This window comes from Micropterus dolomieu, linkage group LG02 (assembly GCF_021292245.1).
Source record: "Micropterus dolomieu isolate WLL.071019.BEF.003 ecotype Adirondacks linkage group LG02, ASM2129224v1, whole genome shotgun sequence".
In the NCBI taxonomy this organism is placed as follows: Eukaryota; Metazoa; Chordata; class Actinopteri; order Centrarchiformes; family Centrarchidae; genus Micropterus; species Micropterus dolomieu.
Window position 1 is genome coordinate 18,105,151 of NC_060151.1, and position 20,903 is coordinate 18,126,053.

At 40.6% G+C, this 20,903-nt stretch overlaps 3 protein-coding genes and 1 long non-coding RNA gene across 4 annotated transcripts; 2 read left to right on the top strand and 2 right to left on the bottom strand.

Annotated features, from left to right (window-relative positions):
• Positions 1-1,020: 1,020 nt before the first annotated feature.
• LOC123957169 lies at positions 1,021-3,297 on the bottom strand. Its single transcript, XR_006821749.1, has 4 exons — positions 2,864-3,297; positions 2,009-2,028; positions 1,755-1,801; positions 1,021-1,490 (listed from the first exon to the last, which is right to left on the bottom strand). It is a non-coding gene; the product is annotated as an uncharacterized LOC123957169 (long non-coding RNA).
• A 4,409-nt stretch (positions 3,298-7,706) lies between these two features.
• Positions 7,707-14,208, top strand: LOC123957149 (cytochrome P450 2K1-like). Its single transcript, XM_046029744.1, has 9 exons — positions 7,707-7,907; positions 8,662-8,821; positions 8,951-9,100; positions 9,276-9,436; positions 11,455-11,634; positions 11,971-12,112; positions 12,609-12,790; positions 13,409-13,511; positions 13,585-14,208. The coding sequence occupies exons 1-9, from the start codon at positions 7,707-7,709 to the stop codon at positions 13,779-13,781; spliced, it is 1,476 nt and encodes a 491-aa protein (XP_045885700.1). The 3' UTR covers positions 13,782-14,208.
• Positions 14,132-17,372, bottom strand: LOC123957139. The gene is made up of 4 exons (XM_046029735.1): positions 17,193-17,372; positions 16,026-16,709; positions 15,759-15,872; positions 14,132-15,474 (listed from the first exon to the last, which is right to left on the bottom strand). Exons 2-4 carry the CDS (start codon positions 16,665-16,667, stop codon positions 14,521-14,523), a joined length of 1,710 nt encoding a protein of 569 aa, XP_045885691.1. The 5' UTR covers positions 16,668-16,709; positions 17,193-17,372; the 3' UTR covers positions 14,132-14,520.
• On the top strand, positions 17,340-20,449 carry LOC123957156 (RNA-binding protein with serine-rich domain 1-like; the record flags this gene model as incomplete). Its single annotated transcript, XM_046029757.1, has 7 exons — positions 17,340-17,443; positions 18,406-18,552; positions 18,671-18,856; positions 18,973-19,078; positions 19,453-19,606; positions 19,698-19,839; positions 20,001-20,449. Coding segments are annotated over 7 exons (945 nt in total), but the record flags the coding sequence as incomplete, so codon positions are not given.
• Positions 20,450-20,903: the final 454 nt, after the last annotated feature.

Sequence of the window (20,903 nt, forward strand, 5' to 3'; positions counted from 1 at the left end):
GGGGTGTGGTCCTGGTCAAGACAATCTCCTGAACTCCAAACTGAATGTCAGAATGGGAAAGAAAGGTGATTTAAGCAATTTTGAGCGTGGCATGGTTGTTGGTGCCAGACGGGCCGGTCTGAGTATTTCACAATCTGCTCAGTTACTGGGATTTTCACGCACAACCATTTCTAGGGTTTACAAAGAATGGTGTGAAAAGGGAAAAACATCCAGTATGCGGCAGTCCTGTGGGCGAAAATGCCTTGTTGATGCTAGAGGTCAGAGGAGAATGGGCCGACTGATTCAAGCTGATAGAAGAGCAACTTTGACTGAAATAACCACTCGTTACAACCGAGGTATGCAGCAAAGCATTGTGAAGCCACAACACGCACAACCTTGAGGCGGATGGGCTACAACAGCAGAAGACCCCACCGGGTACCACTCATCTCCACTACAAATAAGAAAAAGAGGCTACTATTTGCAAGAGCTCACCAAAATTGGACAGTTGAAGACTGGAAAAATGTTGCCTGGTCTGATGAGTCTCGATTTCTGTTGAGACATTCAGATGGTAGAGTCAGAATTTGGCGTAAACAGAATGAGAACATGGATCCATCATGCCTTGTTACTACTGTGCGGGCTGGTGGTGGTGGTGTAATGGTGTGGGGGATGTTTCTTGGCACACTTTAGGCCCCTTAGTGCCAATTGGGCATCGTTTAAATGCCACGGCCTACCTGAGCATTGTTTCTGACCATGTCCATCCCTTTATGGCCACCATGTACCCATCCTCTGATGGCTACTTCCAGCAGGATAATGCACCATGTCACAAAGCTCGAATCATTTCAAATTGGTTTCTTGAACATGACAATGAGTTCACTGTACTAAAATGGCTCCCACAGTCACCAGATCTCAACCCAATAGAGCATCTTTGAGATGTGGTGGAATGGGAGCTTCGTGCCCTGGATGTGCATCCCACAAATCTCCATCAACTGCAAGATGCTATCCTATCAATATGGGCCAACATTTCTAAAGAATGCTTTCAGCACCTTGTGGAATCAATGCCACGTAGAATTAAGGCAGTTATGAAGGCGAAAGGGGGTCAAACACAGTATTAGTATGGTGTTCCTAATAATCCTTTAGGTGAGTGTAAATGTAATGTAATTGCTCATTACATACATTTGGATGACATACTTTGAGTATGGTAATCATTTGATGACTTAATTAATATTAATGTTTATTTGGGATGAATTTATTTAAAATGATGAAAGAATCTACAGAAAAACTATAATGCTACTATAGCGCCAACTCATACCACTAATGTCAAGCATATGAAGCTTCTTTCCAAACCTCAAACTTCAGCTTCTTCAGATGCATTTTAATTTTGAGCTCCCTCATCTCAGGGCTAAGGTCCTGTGCCTGCCCATATGCCCTCAGTCCTTCTGCCTCTTGAAAATATTTCTGCTTCTTGTCTTTCCCTAATGTGGACCACTTGCCCTTAATATCGTTCATTGTGCCTAAGGGAAAAAATAGATGCACAGAAACTTAACTTTGGAGTCTGCATCTCTTTTTTTAAAGTAAATTCATACAAAGACAATCTGTCCAACACACTGGTTCACACTTGGGTTGTGAACCCCATTACATTGTAACAAGCCTGTACAACAGGCTTCAATAGACACAGAACTCTTACACTGATGTATGAAATTCTTCAAATACTATACTACAAATTCGTTTCACAACCCCTGATGTAAACAGGACCGCTACGTACAACAACAACTAACCGGGGCTCAGAAGCAGCTTTGGACCTTTTGTAGTTACCAATCCAGTTCTGAAAGTGAGAAAACTAATATAATGAAAGAGTATTACACCAATTAAACTTAATGTTAATAAAAACACTGCATTTATACCAGCAATACAGCAGAATGATATATTTATTTTGACATGTTGAGTGTTAGTGTTAGGTAAATCTTACTTCATACCATACGGTCTTTCTCAAACAAATTAATGCTTCTTGATTAGCGACTGTAAGGCTTACCTCTATGGGCCATCTTCAACCTGAAATATAAACAGAGAAAAAACTTGCACAAGACAGATTTGTAAACAGACTCTCTATGCAGCTTGGCCCATAACCTAATTTGGATAGTTGAATGATAAGTAATAAAACAAACTTGCCACACAAGACACAACTGGTAAGTGATGCTGTAAAAGGAGACGTAAAAAATGAGGTGGGCCTAAAGAAATATTACACACACACGCGCACACACACACACACACACACACACACACTTGTGGCTTTGGTATTTATTTTCAAGTTCTATGTTGAGGACAGCAATGCATGTTTATGTTAGCCTACCTCACTGCTCACTTACAAATATACAACTGAGACACCACAGCCCTAAGCTTCTAACACTCACAGGTGACAGGTGCAGCCCGATTGAGCTTGCTCCTCATGAACTTATTTTACGTTGTAGTCAAGATCCCAAGGTTTTCAAAGAGACCAAACATGTCAGGTTGAATTAGTAATGTAACGTTATTTAAAATGATTCTCTGGACTTTTCCATTGCATGTAGCCTAACGTTAATGCTACCGGCGCAGCCATAAAGTTTGGGTTTGAATATTTTACAATCTTACATTGTGGAAAATGTCATTTTTACAGGCTAACTTGAAGCTAATTTAATTTACCTGTTATAAGCTGTCACGTAAAACATGCTAATAATTAGTAATGCTAACGTAAGCATACATGCTAATAATGTAAAGCAAACACAATAGCAAAACCGTTATTTCTTGTCAACACTCATGTCACACAACCTTAAAACTATATTTTCTGTATTACTTTCGCATATTGGCTAATTAATCACCGTTAAAATGTTCGCCTTTTAAATGGTCTTACTTGAAAATTTCCCGGTCAGCGGTGAGCTGGATTCCTGTTGGACAGGATCTGGAGTCTTCTCTTCTGTTAGTATCGGTGATTAACCATGTGAATGGATGATAACGGCCTTCTAAACCTACCAGTAGGTGCAGTAGGGCGCTTCTGACCCATATCTATGGGGCTGATAACGCCCATTCAGTCGAGTGATAACATTCGAAGTGGGTGACGTCGTTCGCTCTCTGGACGCTTCCCTCTTGACTGCCGGCTTGTTCCGGGCTCTTCAACGGCACTTCAGCACGTGCCCGGCGTGCCCCTCTCCTGGCAAGGCCCTAAGAATTTGACCAGCACAACAAAGTCTTTGTTTCGCTTGAAGCTACACACGCGAAGTGCTGCGACATCGATTTGTGCCTCAGTTCCAGCAACTTTACTTGTTTTATTTTCTTTCTTTTGTTGTGTTAAAAGTTATCAGTCCATTAAGTTACACTAGTCTAATTCAAGACGACCAAGTTCCCTTTTAAGCTTGTCGAGCTAACTTCACCGAGGTCAGACCAAGTCACGTGGTCTCGCCAACGGCAACCAAAGACACCTGAAGAACAGCCGATTTCCTGGCGGAGGACGGCCCTTGAGGGTTTTTCTTCAATCAGACACGAAGAACCCCGGAGAATTCCCTAGCAAAAAGCCAGGAATCTACCGTAAGACCAAAACGAAGCATTCTGTGGTCAGGGATGTCCCATAGTGTTAATATTGTCTTTTTATCTCCTAAACTCATAGCTTACTTTCATTAGTTCTGTAGCTCTGCCATATGAGTCAAGTCCTCCCACAATCGAACCTCCGTTCTCACTGTTTAGCCATTTTTTAATTCTCTTATGTATTTAACCACCTTTTTATATCACCTTAGTTAGTTAATAAATTCTCTGTAACCAAGGAATTGTGTGTATTGCCTACTTCTTAGTCCCTGCCAAGAGAATTTACCCTTTTAGATATGAGACTGACTGACTCTAGGTTAATAACAACTCCGGTGTTGCCCCTGCGAAAGGAGAGCTTTTTATGGATTAATATTTTCTGAATATTAAAATTCGTAATTGGGTATTAATTCTCATAAATGTATTAAAATTCATACGTAGTTTAGACATGTTACATTATATTTTAATGTGTATTTTTTCAATTTGCCTATGTTGCTTTTAAACTTTTTTATATTTCCCTGTTGCTTTTATGTAAAGCACTTTGAATTACCTTGTTGTTGAAATGTGCTATACAAATAAACTTGCCTTGCCTTGCCTTGCCTTGCCTCAAGTTTGCTGTTGTATTGCTCGGGTAAAATAATGCAGAGGAGTTGCTGGGCAGGGTGACAAAACAATCCTCCACGTCCATTTATTCGTGTGTTTGTAATCTGCTAAGGTAACCAAATGACCTGTTTTTCCAAAGAGTTAAATTTATCTGGCCATCTGACCCATTTGACTAACACCATGTCCCGGCCTTGTCTTTTCTTTCTATATAAAATCTTTTCTATTTGAAATGTTTTGTTTTTATATATAATAACTTTTTGCATCTCTTGCTCATAAAATGTTCCCTGTAATATTCATATTCGTCATAGTCTTTTAACCTGTAAACAGGAGGGTCCCTTGACACATATTCCTTTACAGTGAAATATTCATCAGCATAATTTTGCTCATAACATTTTTTAAAAGGGCCGCATAGTTTTGAAATTCTTACAGTATCGCCCACCTTATATTTAAAACGAATTACTCTTTTATCTTTTGTTTTATACAAATTGTTAAATACGATATCTTCATTGTCTTTTGTTGAATCAATCGGTTTCATTTTAATACTACGATGATAACTATGATTGTAGGAGGTGACTAAATCCTGCAATATATCTATGTATTGTTTAGAATTATTGGCTTGTAAATAAGGCCACATTTTAGATTTCAGATCTAGCTGGAATTGCCAGTCTATTGAATTCAATAAAACCTTGTTTCTCTTGCACTGGAGCCGTCTTTTTAGAGTATAAGCATCTTGCTTCATGAGCCAGTTTTCTACGTCTGAATCTGCGCACCGAACTCCAGTATTGTCAAATATGGCCTTTTTAAGTTTTTGCTTGCCTCCGTACAAAAACAAAACACATGCCCCATATGAAAATCATTATTGTTCACAGGAAAAACATTTGCTGCATCCAGTAGAGTAGATTTCACATCTGCAAATTTATCTGCAGTCATTTGCACCATGGTATGCCATCCAGAGGTCATTCGTCTAACACATTCTGTCTGTTTGTCAAATCTAGAACAACATAGTATCCTATCTATGTCACATATCGCATTGTTAACAGCTTCTCAGTGCTCTCATCTTATACACGATGTATCTCTTTTTGACATAGTTTAGTAGACTAGACACATTCCCCATTGTTTTTAGTTCCAGATGTCCAGAGATTCCTTAACTACAGTGCTCACACTGTCCACCACTCTAACTAACCGTTTAAGCGAAGCAATGAGAAAAGGGTTCCTCAGCCAAATCTGTAGAGCACCTGCTGCAATGTCTCGAATACTGCACTCACACGTTGGTACCAACCAAGACCACGTAGGACGTACATTTGAGCATCAGCGAAAATTTTGTTAAAAAGCTTCTGCGTAATTTCCCCCTTATGTCCTTTAATATAAAAGAAGGGCAGCGTGTCAATGCACGTGTGAGGTTGTTTTCTGCTCCATTCATCTGTATAAGTGCAATACACACATGTTTGTTTAGCTTTTTGCTGCAGTATGTTACCTGTATAATACTGCTAGCAGTAGTGTTAGGAGACGTGTCCTTGTCGCAACAGTACAGAGTGTCCAAACATGCACCCTTGACCCTGCTCTTGTCGTCTTCTGATATTTCTTCAGGAATGAGAAATGTTAAATTTCTTTTTCCCAGTTCTTTGCCATGGTCATCCACCCATGAGTTATCGACGACGTCTTCCTGGAGTAATGGAAAATGTTTAGGGGTGCTTCATAGACCCTCACCTGCTGCACATGTCCTGGTACCTGTACAAAACATTTTCTGTTTGAGCACTTAGGCTCAGTGTATGAATGTGTGTGACTGGTGAATGCAGATGTAGTGTAAAAGCGCTTTGAGTGGTCAAAAAGACTAGAAAGGCGCTATACAAGTACGGAGCATTTACAGTATTGTTTGTTGTTCATCTTCCTTGTCTTCAGGACTAAAAAGTTTTCTTTTGATCCCTACATATCTAACATAAGGTGTATACCATCTGAATAATTTATCAATGTGTGAGAAGACTTCAAGGCTCTCTTGTATAAAGATGAACTGTTCCATGCTCGAACAAGAATCTGAAACTGCGGAGCCCAAGCATTTCGGTCCAGAAAATCAGCCAATGTTGTTGAGGGAGTCTTCTTTCTAGGAGCCATACTCATTGCAACAGGATCTATAATTATACGTCGTTTTGGAGTCATTACACCCAATTGATTACCTGTGACGGCCACGATTGTGATGCTGCAAAGATGGCGCTGTTGTTCTGCACAAAGATAGCTCTGTCCGATGTGGATTCACCCAAAAATCGTTCAGTCACCCTGTTCCACGCTCTCAGTCAGATGTAAGTCAAAAACTAGCCCGCTATGTATACAACTGACTGCTAAAGCCACTTCCAAACATCCGCTTTTAGAGGATAACACTGGACATCCCCCTTCCACAAACCCCCCTTTTCACACCTGTCTTCACCTTTTGGTGATCAACCCCCCACCACTGCTATTAGAGGATAAGACCGGACATGCCGAAATACAAACCCCCAGTTTCACACCCCTCTTCACCTTTTGTTGTTCAACCTCATTACGAACACACCCAACAAAAAATTATTATTTTATATTAATTTTTTTATTAATTATTTTTTTCGCGTGCAATTACTGATACTGACATGGACTTAGTTTCACATTTGAGGAAGGGCTGTCTGTATCAAGATCTTTCAGCATACAACAAACTCAATGAATAGACAGTTATCAGATGAGGAGCCTGCAATCAAAATTTACACTTTCTTCATGTAGTGGTCAATTTTTCTCCCATGTCTTCTTTAGCTCTGGAAATAAAGCAAGAATACACCTTTAGGTGTTTGTTCTGTCTGTTTGCATCTATAGATTTCTTCTAAGACAAGCTAATCTGCATATTTACACAGAACATTTCAGAGGAAAATACACTTGATGTAAGTAATTAACTGGGGAAGTTCTGTGGTGATATGCATCCATCCATCCATCCATCGTCATCCGCTTATCCTGCTCACAGGGTCTCGGGGTTCTGTGGTGATTTACTTTAGTTATTTTGTTTATCATATACACCTGCAGCTCCTTGTCAAATGTGTGCAAATAAGCACATTTTAATTAGTTGACACATTATTAGACACAAATGTTAGGCCCTACTGTATTTACCTGTAGTGTTTCCATTAAGTATCGCAGTACATTAGCCTGTATGGCCATGAGATATTGCCTTATAGCTAAACTTCAGCTAACTGATTACATTAGCTCAGCTCATGAGTCATGCATGTTAGCAAGTATAGGCCAGTATTTGCCTTTTGTCACACAAGCCAGAAGCTGGGAGGGGCTGCTGCCTGTCTGTCTGTGTGTTGTGCTGCTGCAGGGAGAAGCAGAGCAAGCAAGAGGGAGAGAGAGAGGGAGAGAGAGAGAGAGAGAGAGCATCGGAACTCAACAAAGTCTCATCTTCTGACCTAATATTTAGTATTTTTCCCAATAGATATATTTGTTTGAACAGGAACAGGAATAAATATACGGTATATTCATTCATTTAGAAAAAGCACGCCTCTCTTGAGGAAGAAAAGGGCAGGTGCTGAAGCCCCTTTTTATGTCTATGTGAGCACATGCCTGCTTAAAATATGGCTATAATGGAAACCCTTTTTCTGATTTCACTCAGCACAACCACGCTACTGGGCACTGTTGGGATTCTACTTGCCTTGTATGTATTTTTTTGCAGCGTTGACCATCAAAGAAAGCAGCCTCCAGGACCCAGGCCACTGCCTGTGCTAGGCAATTTGCTGCAGCTGGATGCTAAGTTACCCCACAGCACGCTGTATGAGGTAAGTAAATGATATGGGGAACTATATTGCCTCTCTCTAATCTAGTGTTGTAGTCAAGACCGCACAAACCAAGACCAAGTCAAGACCAAGACCAGAGTTTATTGAGACTGAGACAAGACCAAGACTTTTAGGGGCTGAGACCAAGACCGAAGCAGGGCGAGAATGAGTCAAGACCAAGACCAGTTCCCCAGATTATGACACACACATAAAATGTGGAACGAGATCATAGTTACTTCTTAAATTGAACTGAAAATTCCACATTCCCGTTAAAACACCCACATACAAAGACTAAGAGCTGAAATCAACGTAAGCATCTTTATTCAACACTCCTTTTCCATGTTTACCATCAAGGGGAGGAGGGACGGTCGCTATGGTAACAACACATTTTTATTTAGGGTTATTGGTTGCATTTGAAGCAATACGTTTTACATTAGGATGTTAACAAATAAATCAGACAATGCAAAAGCAATTTATTGATATTCCCAAAGTCGTGGTCTTGACTGGTCTTGAAATAAAATCTCGAGTCCTCAATGTCCGAGACTGAGGCAAGGCCGAGTACAAATGCGGTCAAGTCCGAGACGAGACCAAGACCATCAAAAAAGTGGTATTTAGACTGGTCTTGGTCTCAAGTACTACAACACTACTCTAATCTTGTCCTTTGCTTTATGGATAGACAAGGGGGAATACAAATATGCGTAATTGATATTATTTCATTCTTTCAGTCCTGCAAGCTATTTTATGGTCTTAATTTCAGCTCTCCAAGAAGTATGGATCAGTATTCACGGTCCATTTTGGGCCCAAAAAAGTGGTGGTGCTGGCAGGATACAAGACGATCAAGCAGGCACTAGTCAAGAATGATGCATTTTCAGAGAAAGAAAATTTACCAATTATCCATGACCTAAAATTAACACATGGTGAGGAACAAAAACATTTTAGTGTTTTATATATTTTTCTGTTTTAAAATTTGTGTAAAGTGCTTCTTAAAAACTGATAATTTACAAAGAATTTCATATTCAAATGAAAAAAACATAAACATTTTGCAGGAATTGTATTTGCTAATGGAGACTCGTGGAAAGAAATTAGGCAATTTGCATTGACTAACCTGAAAGACTTTGGAATGGGCAAAAATGCATGCGAAGAGAAAATCTTAGAGGAGTGTCAACGCCTGAATGAAGTCTTTAAAGCAAAAGAAGGTAACCAGATTATGGTACATACGTCTTTTGGTGAAGTCTTTAATACAAACACACCAGTGAATTATGCTGCATTAACTACTATTACTGTATATATGGCAACATAGTATGTAAATATATGTAAAGTTTGTAACTGGAGAATTATGCCACTGAAACCACTAAACCTTTTCTCTTGTAGCTAAGGCCTTTGACTCAGCCCAGCCAGTAAACTATGCTGTCTCCAACATCATATGTTGCATGGTTTATGGCAACAGATTTGAATATGATGACCCAGAGTTCAGACTGATGGTGGATCGAGCCACTAAGAACACTCAACTCATGGGCTGTCCTTCAGTACAGGTATTCTAGTGCTTCACTGACCTCCGCTGACCTCTGTTAGAATGACCATGTCATGGCTGGATAATGTAGTAGACAGAGAGGCCAAAGCGATGGCGTGGTATACCAAACCAAGTCTTTTATAGGGATGGGAAGTTCAACACTGACATTTAAAAGCTGTTTCAGGATCATGTGACCTTGGTTTAGTGAAGCTTTGGTGCTTTTCACCCTTGTTTCCACGGGAGCAATACTTGTTGCTTCTATGCTTGATTGACAGTGTTTGGAACAAACCACACATCTAGACATATAGAGTATATATATAGTGATAGAGAGAGATAGCACAAGAATGGTGAGAGATAGCAATTTGATAGTTGTGTAGATAGATTAATAGTGTAGATTAAGATAGAGAAGGTATAGAAGATATGTAAGAGATCCTGGTCTTTGGTGTGGGAACTTCTTTGATTTATTGGCAGGAGCGATGTGCTGTATATCTGCACCTGTATATAATGCCAAAAAAAATACTGATGTAGGCCAGCACCATGTGTTTCATGTGAACAAAGGTTTTTGAAGGCTGGGGAGGTAATCTGTAAAAATAAAAAATAAAATGACTCAGCCCCAAAACAGCAAAACAACTAATATTTTTGAATAAAAATCTTCACATATAACAAATGTAAGACATTGTTCCTTAATTTATCATACTTGAATCAACTAACAACAGAACAGATATGTTTTATTTAAACACACTGTTCATTGCAATCCCAATTTGACGACTCTTTTGGCCAAACAACCTTGAGCAGACACAAGACAGGACAGGTAAGTGTTTGTACAAACAACTTTAACAATGTTCGCCAAACTAATGCCCTAGCAAACTTCTAAATTGAAATATATAGCACATAGATGTTACTGCATAAACTAAACAGAACTTGATTTAACAGCCGTTTATCAGTTTATGGCCAAATGTAAGCACTTGTAAGAACTCCTCGCTCTTTCAGGTGGAGCCATGTACCCAACCTGCCAGAAGAGAACACATGTGCCAAGTGTAATTATTAACTTACAAAGTTAAGTTATTTGTTTCAAGTGCAAATACTACCTAACTCAGTTGTACAATATTTACAATAAATCCAGTCAGACCTGGTCACACTGGGTTACTCTTTAACTTTAATGTCAAGACATTCTGCTCTGTGTGACCAGAGTGTGCATGAGGAAAGGGCAAAACATATCATTAACAAGCTACAGAGCACTGAATTTGCATTGTGGTGGCTCATTGGTTAGCACTTTCACCATGTAGCAAGATTAGAGTTTATTACAGTTCAATGACATTAAAGTTAGTTAAATTGGAAAGGTTTAGATATAAGAGAATATCTGTGTCTGCCAATATCTGTTAAAGGAGAAGAGTTGATAGAGCATGGATATGGATAACACAATCCAGTAGTGTGAATGAATGAGGCACAGGGAGAGGAATTGTAGCAAAAGAACCTCCATCTCATCTGGAGTATTGGGCTAGCAATGTGGTCATTTCCAAGTACTCCACATGGAACAAATGTCATCTCTTGTCTTAATCCCAAATCTTTGAAACTACAGACTATACAGAACTCAGCTGCTAGGCTTTTAACCAGAACCAAGAGGTCATCTGTTTTAGCCTCCTTACATTGGTAACGAGGCTCCCTGTTTGTTGTAGGATTGGTTTTAAGATCGTATGGACTACGACTTTTAAGGCTCTCCGTGACCTGGCTCCAGATTATATTTTGGATCTTTTAAGTTCTTTATAAGCTTTTACGTACTATGAGATCCTCTGGCATGGGATTTTTTCATCCACTGTGGTGGATGGTGGTATCTAATCTTTCTCTCTGTGTCTTGTGAAGCACTTTTTACTTTTTTCTATAAATAAAGTTTATTATATAAATACATTTTATATAATCAAATGTAGTGGATATGTAGGTTGATATGTTAATCCTTAAGTGCCCCTAAGTAAGCAGATACTAAATTAACAAAAAATAACAATAGATTTGTTACTAGGTCTAAAATGCTTGTTTGTTCAACAGTTATATAACCATTTTCCATGGCTGTTCAGTTGGCTTGGAGCTCGAAAGCAACTGATGAAGAATGCGTTTGCTAATAGGAGATGCATGACAAAGTTGATCAAGGGTTTACAGGACACCCTTGATCCACAGATGTGCAGAGGTTTGGTGGATGCCTTTCTGGCCCGAAAGATACAACTTGAGGTAAACAAGAAGAAGAAATGAAGGATTGTTGAACTTCAACTTTACAAATGGACAGTACACAGTATTAAGTATAATTAGTTAGAATTTGTGTATCATATAAACAAGTGGTTATTGTACATATGACCCGGTTAACAAAGTTACTGAATCACCCAATGCAAAATGGTTACTGCTTAGTAGTAACAAGTAGCTATACCTCATATGAAGCTGGTTTATTATCCTAATATTAGTGTGACATATTTGATAAAGTGAACACAAGGTATCTTAGTAGTTGACTACTTCTTTCGAATGTAATTGTGTTACTTATATATTTGTTTTCATTGTTTCAATGCTTGTAAGGCATCCGGGAATATGAATTCTTACTACCATGACGACAACCTACTGATGACTGTTGTCAACCTGTTTGCTGCTGGCACTGACTCTACGTCCTCTACTATTAGATTTGGCTTACTGCTCATGGCCAAGTACCCAAAGATACAAGGTAAGGAACACAAATATTTCATGAAACATTTATTGATCAAAATCTTGTTTCTTCAAGACTTGGCCTCTCATTTGTAAAATTATGTTTAGCACAACCTCAGCGTTTCCGAGTAAGACAACTATCGCTACATATCTTCCCCAGGCAACATATTCAGTGAATCCTTTAATACTTACGTAACTCAACCTGCAAACCCTGATTTATGCCATTGGTATCAGAAGTGCGATGAGGATGACTTTGCTCAGAGAGGTAGACATTTGTGATGGGAAGAGCCTCCTGAGACTTACCCTCTTCACAATCCTGAAGACCTCCAGCCAGAGGAGTAGCCCAGCTTTGACCAAAGAACAACAAACAGAATCCGAGTTTTCATGGTCTCTTCAATTAATATATTGGTAGTGGATGGCTCAAAATAAGAGGGCACACAGTTGATTGGAAGCCCATGTTACAGCACCCCCATGGCTGTATACTAATTAGCCTGTTCTCATTTTTAATCTCCCAGACCAGGTCCAGGAGGAGCTTGGCAGGGTGGTAGGAAGCCGTCAGGTCCGGGTAGAGGACAGGAAAAATCTACCATACACTAATGCAGTCATCCATGAACTACAGAGATTTGTCAACACTGCCCCCTTAGTTTTACGTTGCACCTCCCGAGATGTCACCTTCAAGGGCTACTTCATCAAGAAGGTAAAACAACTTTTAAACCCCCCCACTACTTCACATGCTGTGTTCCCACCAAAGTTATACAATACACCTTGTCCATTGAGTTTGGTTGGTGAGAATGCTTTAATTCACTTCGTTATCACGACGACCTCGTGCGTGTGATAAACTAGCGTGTGATAAACTAACCTTCACAAATTTGATTCATCCTCTGATTACAGCAGTTCTTTACCCCAATATACAGTGGATGTGGAGTTTTCTGTGTCACTATGAGGTGTCCTCTCAAATTCCTTACTACATTTATAGTTAAAATGTTGACTTGATTTGAGGTAGTTTTGGGGGGTGAAATGTCATTCACCAAATTCCAAAGATTTTGCTGTTGATCTATTAGCTACAGCCTCCAGTGTTGGGCAGGACTCAGTGGTTTGTCTCAAAGAACTGATTCAGATTTCTCAGAGGATGAAGCTGGATGTGTTTTCTGGTGAAGCTGTGGTCTAAAAAATGGGCTACAATGTTATAATTTGCATTGCCATAAAGTATTCCCAGCCATCATAATACTGAAACATGTACAACCTTAATCATCTCATCATCTCCAACATATTTTAGGGCACTCCTGTGCTTGTTCTGCTGTCATCTGCACTTCAGGATGAAGATGAATGGGAAAAGCCTTACATCTTCAACCCAGCCCATTTCCTAGATAAGGAAGGGAATTTTAGAAAGAGAGACGCTTTTCTACCGTTTTCTGCAGGTAAGTGCGATTTTTTTGATTACCACCGAGAACAAATTTACTTGAAGATGTGACATTCCTTGATTTGTTTCAGGCTCAAGGGTTTGTGTAGGGGAGATTTTGGCCAGGATGGAGCTGTTCCTCTTCTTCACCTCCCTCCTTCAGTGCTTTCGTTTCACTCCTCCACCTGGAGTTACAGAAGATGAGCTGGATGTGACACCAGTTATGGGCTTAATCCTCACCCCTTCACCTCATGAGCTCTGTGTGATCAGCAGATCTGACAAAGATTAACAAATGAACTGGCACTGCTATCTCTCATTAAGAAACATTACAATGATTTGTCCTTAAATATGAAGCCTATAATTAATCACAATATTCAGTTTATATTATCTTAGTTTAGTTTTAGTAGTTATGCTTATACATTAAACTACAGCTCTTAAATTTCAGTCCTCCTGCGCAGGACGTGAGATGAACTGTACCTTTGGTATGCTTCTGCTGTTTGCTGCCAACATGCTGATCTCACTGTCTTATCTGTATACTAAACTCTATAGCACTTAATAAACTTTTTATGATAAAATTTTATGGAACACGCATTTCTGGGAAAACGTCTCAATATGTTAACAGTGACTGACACACTGAAATGGGATCGTGCTTTGGATCATAACCATCTCTTTATTTTGTTAATTAGTTATAGTGGTATGAAAACAAACAGTTTGTAATGCCAGTATATAAAAATAATAGGTAAAAAATAAAAGTGTTGTTAAAAAAAATGCATGTGTCAATTTCTCTAATTTTGTAATCATTCGCCATAGTAAAGACAAATCCTTAGCATGTTATTACTAAAGCCATCCATTTATTCTATTGCTGTTTATATTTTCTTAAAATGTACTTTGGAAATAAAATTAATTAATTTAAGAAATGCTACAGCATCATGTTCTTTGTAAAAACATGTGTCTTACAGAGGTACTCTAAAGTGACTCTAAGAAAGCACATCCAAGCCCTATTGGTCCCAAAAAGCACCTGAAGCCCTCTAAGGTCCTTCCACTTTGATGATATTGATTTGCTGATCCTGTGACGAGTGGTTATTCATCACCGGCTGGGTTGACACACTGCAATCCTGGAGAGTCCTCGTTGGACAGCTGCTTTGGAAATCTGATGTTTTACTCTCTGATCCTCTGAAAGTCTGAGCATGTGACTGGTTGTATGTAGAGACATAGGACTGTGTGTAGGTTGGCATGAGTGTTTGACTGTTTTGCGGTGGATATGCAGCTGCATATGCTTGTGTCTGAGGGGGAGAGTGAGTAAGTGGGAGGTTCTCGGCATTTGTACATGGCGGAAACCCATTTATGCTTGAAGGGCTCAGTCTTGGCAATTTAAAGGCCTCTACATTTTCTAAACTCTCTAAAGAGTTGTAGCTTGGCTGGGTTTGGCTGCACTGAGTGTACGTGCCATGGCTGAAGTTGAAGGTGTCTTGGCTGAAGGAGGTAGATGCAGAAGCTGTTGGCAAACCAGAGGGTGATGGAGTTTTGTTGTGCTGCTGTTGAACACTGCTACAGCGTCCCAGTTTGGAAGCAAAACTCTGGAGAGTGCTGAGGATCTGCTTCTGAATGTGCGTCTGCTGTGCCTGCTCCCTCTCCAGGCGGCACTGCTGCTCCACTAGCATCTTCACTGCCAGACCCAAGCTGCGCACCTCAGAGCCCAGGGTCTGAATTTGATCCTGCAGACCACTTCTCCCTCCGGCGTCCTGGACTGCCTGTTGGGGGCTCGGGTTCCTGTCACTACGAGTTGTGCCCTGGCTTCCAGGGTTCTGTAGATGGATGGTGGCCACCCCAGGAGCAGAGGATGTTAAAGGTGATGGTGGCTGATTCGGAAGACGAATACCAACCCGAGGGACAGGGTGATGGGAACGGACAGACAGACCTGGTCTCTGTGTGAGAAATTGCCTGGGGGCACCACCTCCTCCAGGCTGACTTTCCATAACAGTCTGTGCAACATGAAAAAAAGATCATGAAAACAGGGGAAAACTATGAAAAGTTATAATGTAATCTTATTTACATAAAACTTGGTCAAAATTGGTCAGGCTCCCAGAACTAGGTGAGGATGAGTGCTTGAACACTGCCTAGTACCAGCTATTGGTGCAAAACATTGATTATACAGGTACTGTGACCCGGTCACAAGAAGTGACAGTATGGGCTGGCACACACTTTAAGATTATTCACCAAAATAAAAGAGATAACTTATAGCATTTAACGTTTGCTCTTTTCTCACCTTTTCAGTGGTCAGATCATACGTTTCAGGTGGTTGTGGCATTGCATTTCTCAAATCAGCACCTTGGACACTCAAGTGATCTCTCCTCAACAATGATGCCACCTGGTGGAATGACTGTTGAAAAGCAATGTATGCAAATTAAGTATACAAAATGATTTGATTCTTGTGGTATTTGACAATTGCAGTTTTTGTACTACTGTCCACAATAATAACAGGCATAACAATTGAGATTGTGACACATGGGAGAAATTATGTATAAGTACGTGCCTTCATCCTGTGTGACAGCGCTTTATCCAAAAGTCTCTTTCGAGCTGCCAGCATTGAATTAGTGGCTGGAGACGGTGTGACCCTCCTCCTCATGTATGCTCCAGAAGCTGTTATTGTGGAAGACACAGCACCTGTCTCTGCCCTTGTTACAGAGGACTGGGGACTTCTTCGTTGGCTGTTCTGTGCAAGGGAGGTGACACTAACAATCTGGATGTCATTTTCTTCCTTATCTCCCTCATGTTGCTGTTCTAGCCTGGTACCTCCACAGATCTCCCCAGATCCAGAAGGCTTTGCACCAGTATCCGGATTTGTGGAAGTCTGTTTGGCAAAGTTTGCAGGTGCTGTAAAGCCAGGATGGTGAGATGCCTCCCGCATAAGGTTTTGGAGGTGAATGTTACTCCAGTTCTCTTGTATTGGGCCAGATCGAGGCTGCACTTGTGCTGATGATGTGCTGCTTCCAGCCTCCACAGGTCTAACCCTCCCTGGCGGCCTCCCTTGAAACTCCCTCAGGAACAGGTAGATGGCCTGGGCAGACACCTTGATGTTCTCCAGCTCCAGCACAGCTTTGATCTTACGGAAACTCAGACCAGCCTTCCGCAGCTCCACTACTTTGTGCTTGGCGGCATCATCCAGCCGGCCCATGATCTCTCACTCCAGAGGGACTCTGTGAGTTTGGCTGTTAATCTTTAGAGGATTAATAAAATAACAAAAAACTGTAACTAAGACGTGGTGTGTGTTTAATACTGAGAAATAAATGTAAACAATGTGAATCCCCCCCCCCGGACTTCTGTGTGATGTGAAAACACCAGTGATGCAGCAGTGTATTGCTGCCACATAACGAAAAAAACAAACAGCTCAGTTATAACAAGAGTTATTATTGATCTTTCCCGTTATAACAAAAAACGTTTCTCCTTATTACAACATGTTACTTTATCACACAACCTATCTCAGTAAAGCAAAATAATTAAAATATATACGTTACCAATCCTCACATGAAAAAACTTGAATAGTTATACATTGGATTGGTGAAACATATTTGTCGTGTGGTTGGAGGAATACGCTGCAGTAACCTGGTATTAACTTCATCTGTAACTAATAGCAGAGCTAGTTAGCTAACGCCGAAGGCTCTAGCTAACACAGTAACTGTTAACATATTAAAGTGCTCACCTTTGCGAAACCGCCTCGACAAGAGGGAAGAGATTGGTGTTTCCTATTTGGTTAAATCATATCACGTATCATGATTAAACATTTCGTATTTGAATAGCTACACAGTCACATTTTTATCGACAACATAAATAAACAAATGAGTTGTAAGTGGCGCTCAGGTGGAGACGTAACTTCCGCTTTGTCGTCATCACCGAGCGACGTTTCCTCTGGCAGCAAGTGGCTGGAACGAAATCACCGCGTTTGAAAGAAATGTAAGTTTACCCTTTTACTGAAGTGCAGCCGAGCTGGTTTTAAATTCCCGTACACATTTTTGTAACATGCCGACGTTTGCGTCAGATTTAATAGCCGTTTGTGAACTAAATGAAAAGAGTAGTGAGTTATAAAGAGGAGCTCCGCTCGTTGTTTTGAGGAGTCAGTATCGAAATCAATGGCGGCGGATTTCTGTTCGAGATCACAGTTGTTGGGTGAAGTTTACTAGTCGGTGATGTTTCAGCAATAACGGCGGTAATATTAAATTATATATGCAGTCACTACAATAACATTAAAGCCACCGACATTTTTTAAAAGTCAAAAAAGTTGTCAGTCATGTAATTCTTGCAGTATTGCGGCGTTTTACCTCCGATTTGTTCAGAACATTTGTTCAGTTTACGCTTTGTGTTTAGTCTCAGCTGGAAGTTCACACTCTAAACACCATAGTTTCCTCGATAACTTACTCCCTTTTGGTTTTGAAGTGGTTTATGATATTTATAGTAACGAATACATTGCTGGATCGTGTTCAGTTACATTGGGTCAGAAACAATATTTGAATAGTTGACAGGCAATTTGTGGCCGACACGTTTGATAATTGAGTAACTTTAATCTTTTTAGTTGCCCAACATCTCATTTAAAGTTGACTGCAGCTTCTCTAAAGTTTTGTTTCTGAAGCAAATCCTGTTTGGATCCCAGTAGTTTAAATATCTTTCCGTTTTGGAGTTTTGGTTGGACAAAATGGCACTTTGAAGACGAAGATTTGATTTCCACGCTTTAAATGGCCCTACAAAGAGAGGTGGGGCCCTTAGCCTAGTTAGCTTGGACTCTTCACTGTTTTCTGACATTTTATAGACCAAATGATTAGTAAGAAATATTATCCACAGATTAATTGACATAATTTGTAGTTGCAGCCCTAAACCATTCACAACTTCTATGATAACAGCTGCTTTCCTCTTGACTTTAGGGCACCATCCCCCACAAAGCGGAAGGAGGAGGAAAAAACAAAAGACAGAGGCAAAGAAAAAACTGGTACCAAGGACGGAGACAAGGAGAGAGGACGGGAGAAAGTAAAAAGACGCCGCAGTGCTTCCACTGGCAGTAGCAGCAGCAGGTTTGTTTTCTAAGTTACCTCCTTATGTAATTATCTGTTTTTGTTAGTGACAAAATCAGTCTTAAATACGTGTGTTTTCTAACCGAACGTGTATCCCCCCCCACTTTGCTTTGACCAGGTCCAGATCTAGCTCAACTTCAAGCAGCAGCTCTGGTTCGAGCTCCGGTTCCTCAAGTGGATCCAGCTCATCTGGTTCTAGCCGCTCGGGTTCTTCAAGCTCTCGTTCCTCCTCCTCTTCAAGCTCGTCAGGCTCCCCCAGCCCCAGCCGTAGACGCCACGACAACCGCCGCCGCTCCCGCTCAGCGTAACTCCTCCTACCATCTAATGCAGCTACATGATATTTTTACACTCTGGTGTCTTGTATTTTCACTTGTCTGAGTCATGATGACGTTAATCAGTGTTTTGTTTGTGATCTTGCAGGTCCAAAACACAGAAGAGGGGAGATGATAAGGAGCGAAGGAAAAGAAGCCCAAGTCCAAAACCAACTAAAGTTCATTTAGGGCGGCTGACCAGGAATGTCACCAAGGTCAGCTGAGAAGTTAAGCCTTTTTACTGCAGAACACATGAATATGATTTAACATGATTTGAGATTATAGCACTAGCTCAAAAACATCATGTTGGGTAGATGAGAACAGCCACATTCCTAATGTCATGGCCCAAACTGGAATTGTAGAAAGTGAAAAATAATAAAGGAAGAATTTTTGAGATAATGTTATGTTAATTCATTATGACTATGGTCCAGTAAACAGGCTTTTAATTTCCTTATTGTTGTCGGCAGTCAATTTTATGTAGTATTAATTCGGATAATTTTGCACATAAACAATAACAACATAACTCCTCAGATAAATTATAGTTTTCTGATAACATGGTTCTGACGCTTTGTGTCTTTTTTTTGCACAGGACCACATCCAGGAGATCTTTTCCACTTATGGAAAAATCAAAATGGTCGAAATGCCAGTAGACAGGAACCACCCTCATCTGTCCAGGGGCTACGCTTATGTTGAGTTTGAGACTTCTGACGAGGCCCAGAAAGCCCTCAAACACATGGACGGAGGTAGGCCAGAGTGTTCTGTTGCCTCTGTTTTGCAGGATTACTCTGTGCATACGTGTTGGATAACTTTCTGTGATGACTTTGTTATTGATAGGTCAGATTGACGGACAGGAAATCACTGCATCTGCCGTGCTGACTCAACGGGTCCGTCCTCCACCTCGTAGACCATCTCCCCCTCGTAGAATGCCCCCGCCACCACCTATGTGGCGTCGCAGTCCACCGCGCATGAGGAGAAGGTACATTAAATGAGTTTCAGTCAGTAACAGTATGTCCATGTGCATTTGATTTCCCACTACTGTTGTATATTATGTGAATATATGCATATGTTCTTTGGTTCAGACCATGCGGTCTGCTCATTCTTCCTGCCTTCCAATTGCAATTATTGTTGTCCTTGCAGGTCCCGCTCCCCGAGGAGGCGGTCCCCAGCACGCCGTCGCTCTCGCTCCAGATCTCCTGGTCGCAGGCGTCACCGCTCTCGTTCCAGCTCTAACTCCTCCAGATAGAGATGTTTCTTGCCTCCTGATACAAAGTGATCTCTTAGATTGATTGGAGTTCCTGCTTTCCCAGGTCTTATGGACTCACCCAGAAATAAACCAACTGCGTTGTAGCCAACATAAACATCTGCCTGCATGTAGAAAGTGGGAGAGTGTTTTTATTTTTGTGTGTGCAAAATGTGAATTTCTTTTCATGTTTTGTTTTTGTTGATTCTGAAAATCTGCCACGGTATTTCTGTTGTTTAAGTTTAGGCTCCACTGAAATCTACACGTATTTCTTTTCAAGTGTGAGTTGTTTTTACAATGTACTGAATTTTTTAGACATTTTGAAAAATAAAAATGCTGAAACACGCACAGTATGTAAGCTCAGTTTGTAAGAGGTGAAGATTCTGAAAGGCCTTCGCTGTTAAGCTTCTTGGCTCAGTGCCTGCCAGCTTCGTTTTGCTCAACATACCCTTACATAATCTATGGAGAACATGTTAACGTTTAAGGTGTCTGCCTTACATTGAAATGAAAGTTAACCAAATACATAGACAGCAATGTGCACACAATTCAGGAACAACACCATAATCCCTGATGTGTGTGCCCTCGTAGAGGGTACAGTAGATTGAGATGAGATCTGTGGAAAATGGTACACATTAACTTATATGAATGGTTTTGATTTGTGGCAGGCAACACTAAAGGAACATTTGGCACAGAAACCAGCACAGTGTCCTTATAATACATTTTAGAAGGGTAGCGAAAGCTATAACTTATGTACTCGTCCAATGGCAGACTCAAGCTGTGGGGCAGGGGCAAGAAAAATA

Bases quoted from the DNA above. Each gene is read 5' to 3' on its own strand.
- LOC123957149 (XM_046029744.1), top strand. From the start codon at position 7,707: ATGGCTATAATGGAAACCCTTTTTCTGATTTCACTCAGCACAACCACG. The intron at 8,822-8,950 runs GTGAGGAACAAA...AACATTTTGCAG, and splicing joins TGACCTAAAATTAACACATG to GAATTGTATTTGCTAATGGA. The intron at 9,101-9,275 runs GTAACCAGATTA...TTTCTCTTGTAG, and splicing joins AGTCTTTAAAGCAAAAGAAG to CTAAGGCCTTTGACTCAGCC.
- LOC123957139 (XM_046029735.1), bottom strand. From the start codon at position 16,667: ATGGGCCGGCTGGATGATGCCGCCAAGCACAAAGTAGTGGAGCTGCGG. The intron at 15,873-16,025 runs GCACGTACTTAT...GCTTTTCAACAG, and splicing joins CGCTGTCACACAGGATGAAG to TCATTCCACCAGGTGGCATC. The intron at 15,475-15,758 runs GTGAGAAAAGAG...CATGTTGCACAG, and splicing joins ATGATCTGACCACTGAAAAG to ACTGTTATGGAAAGTCAGCC.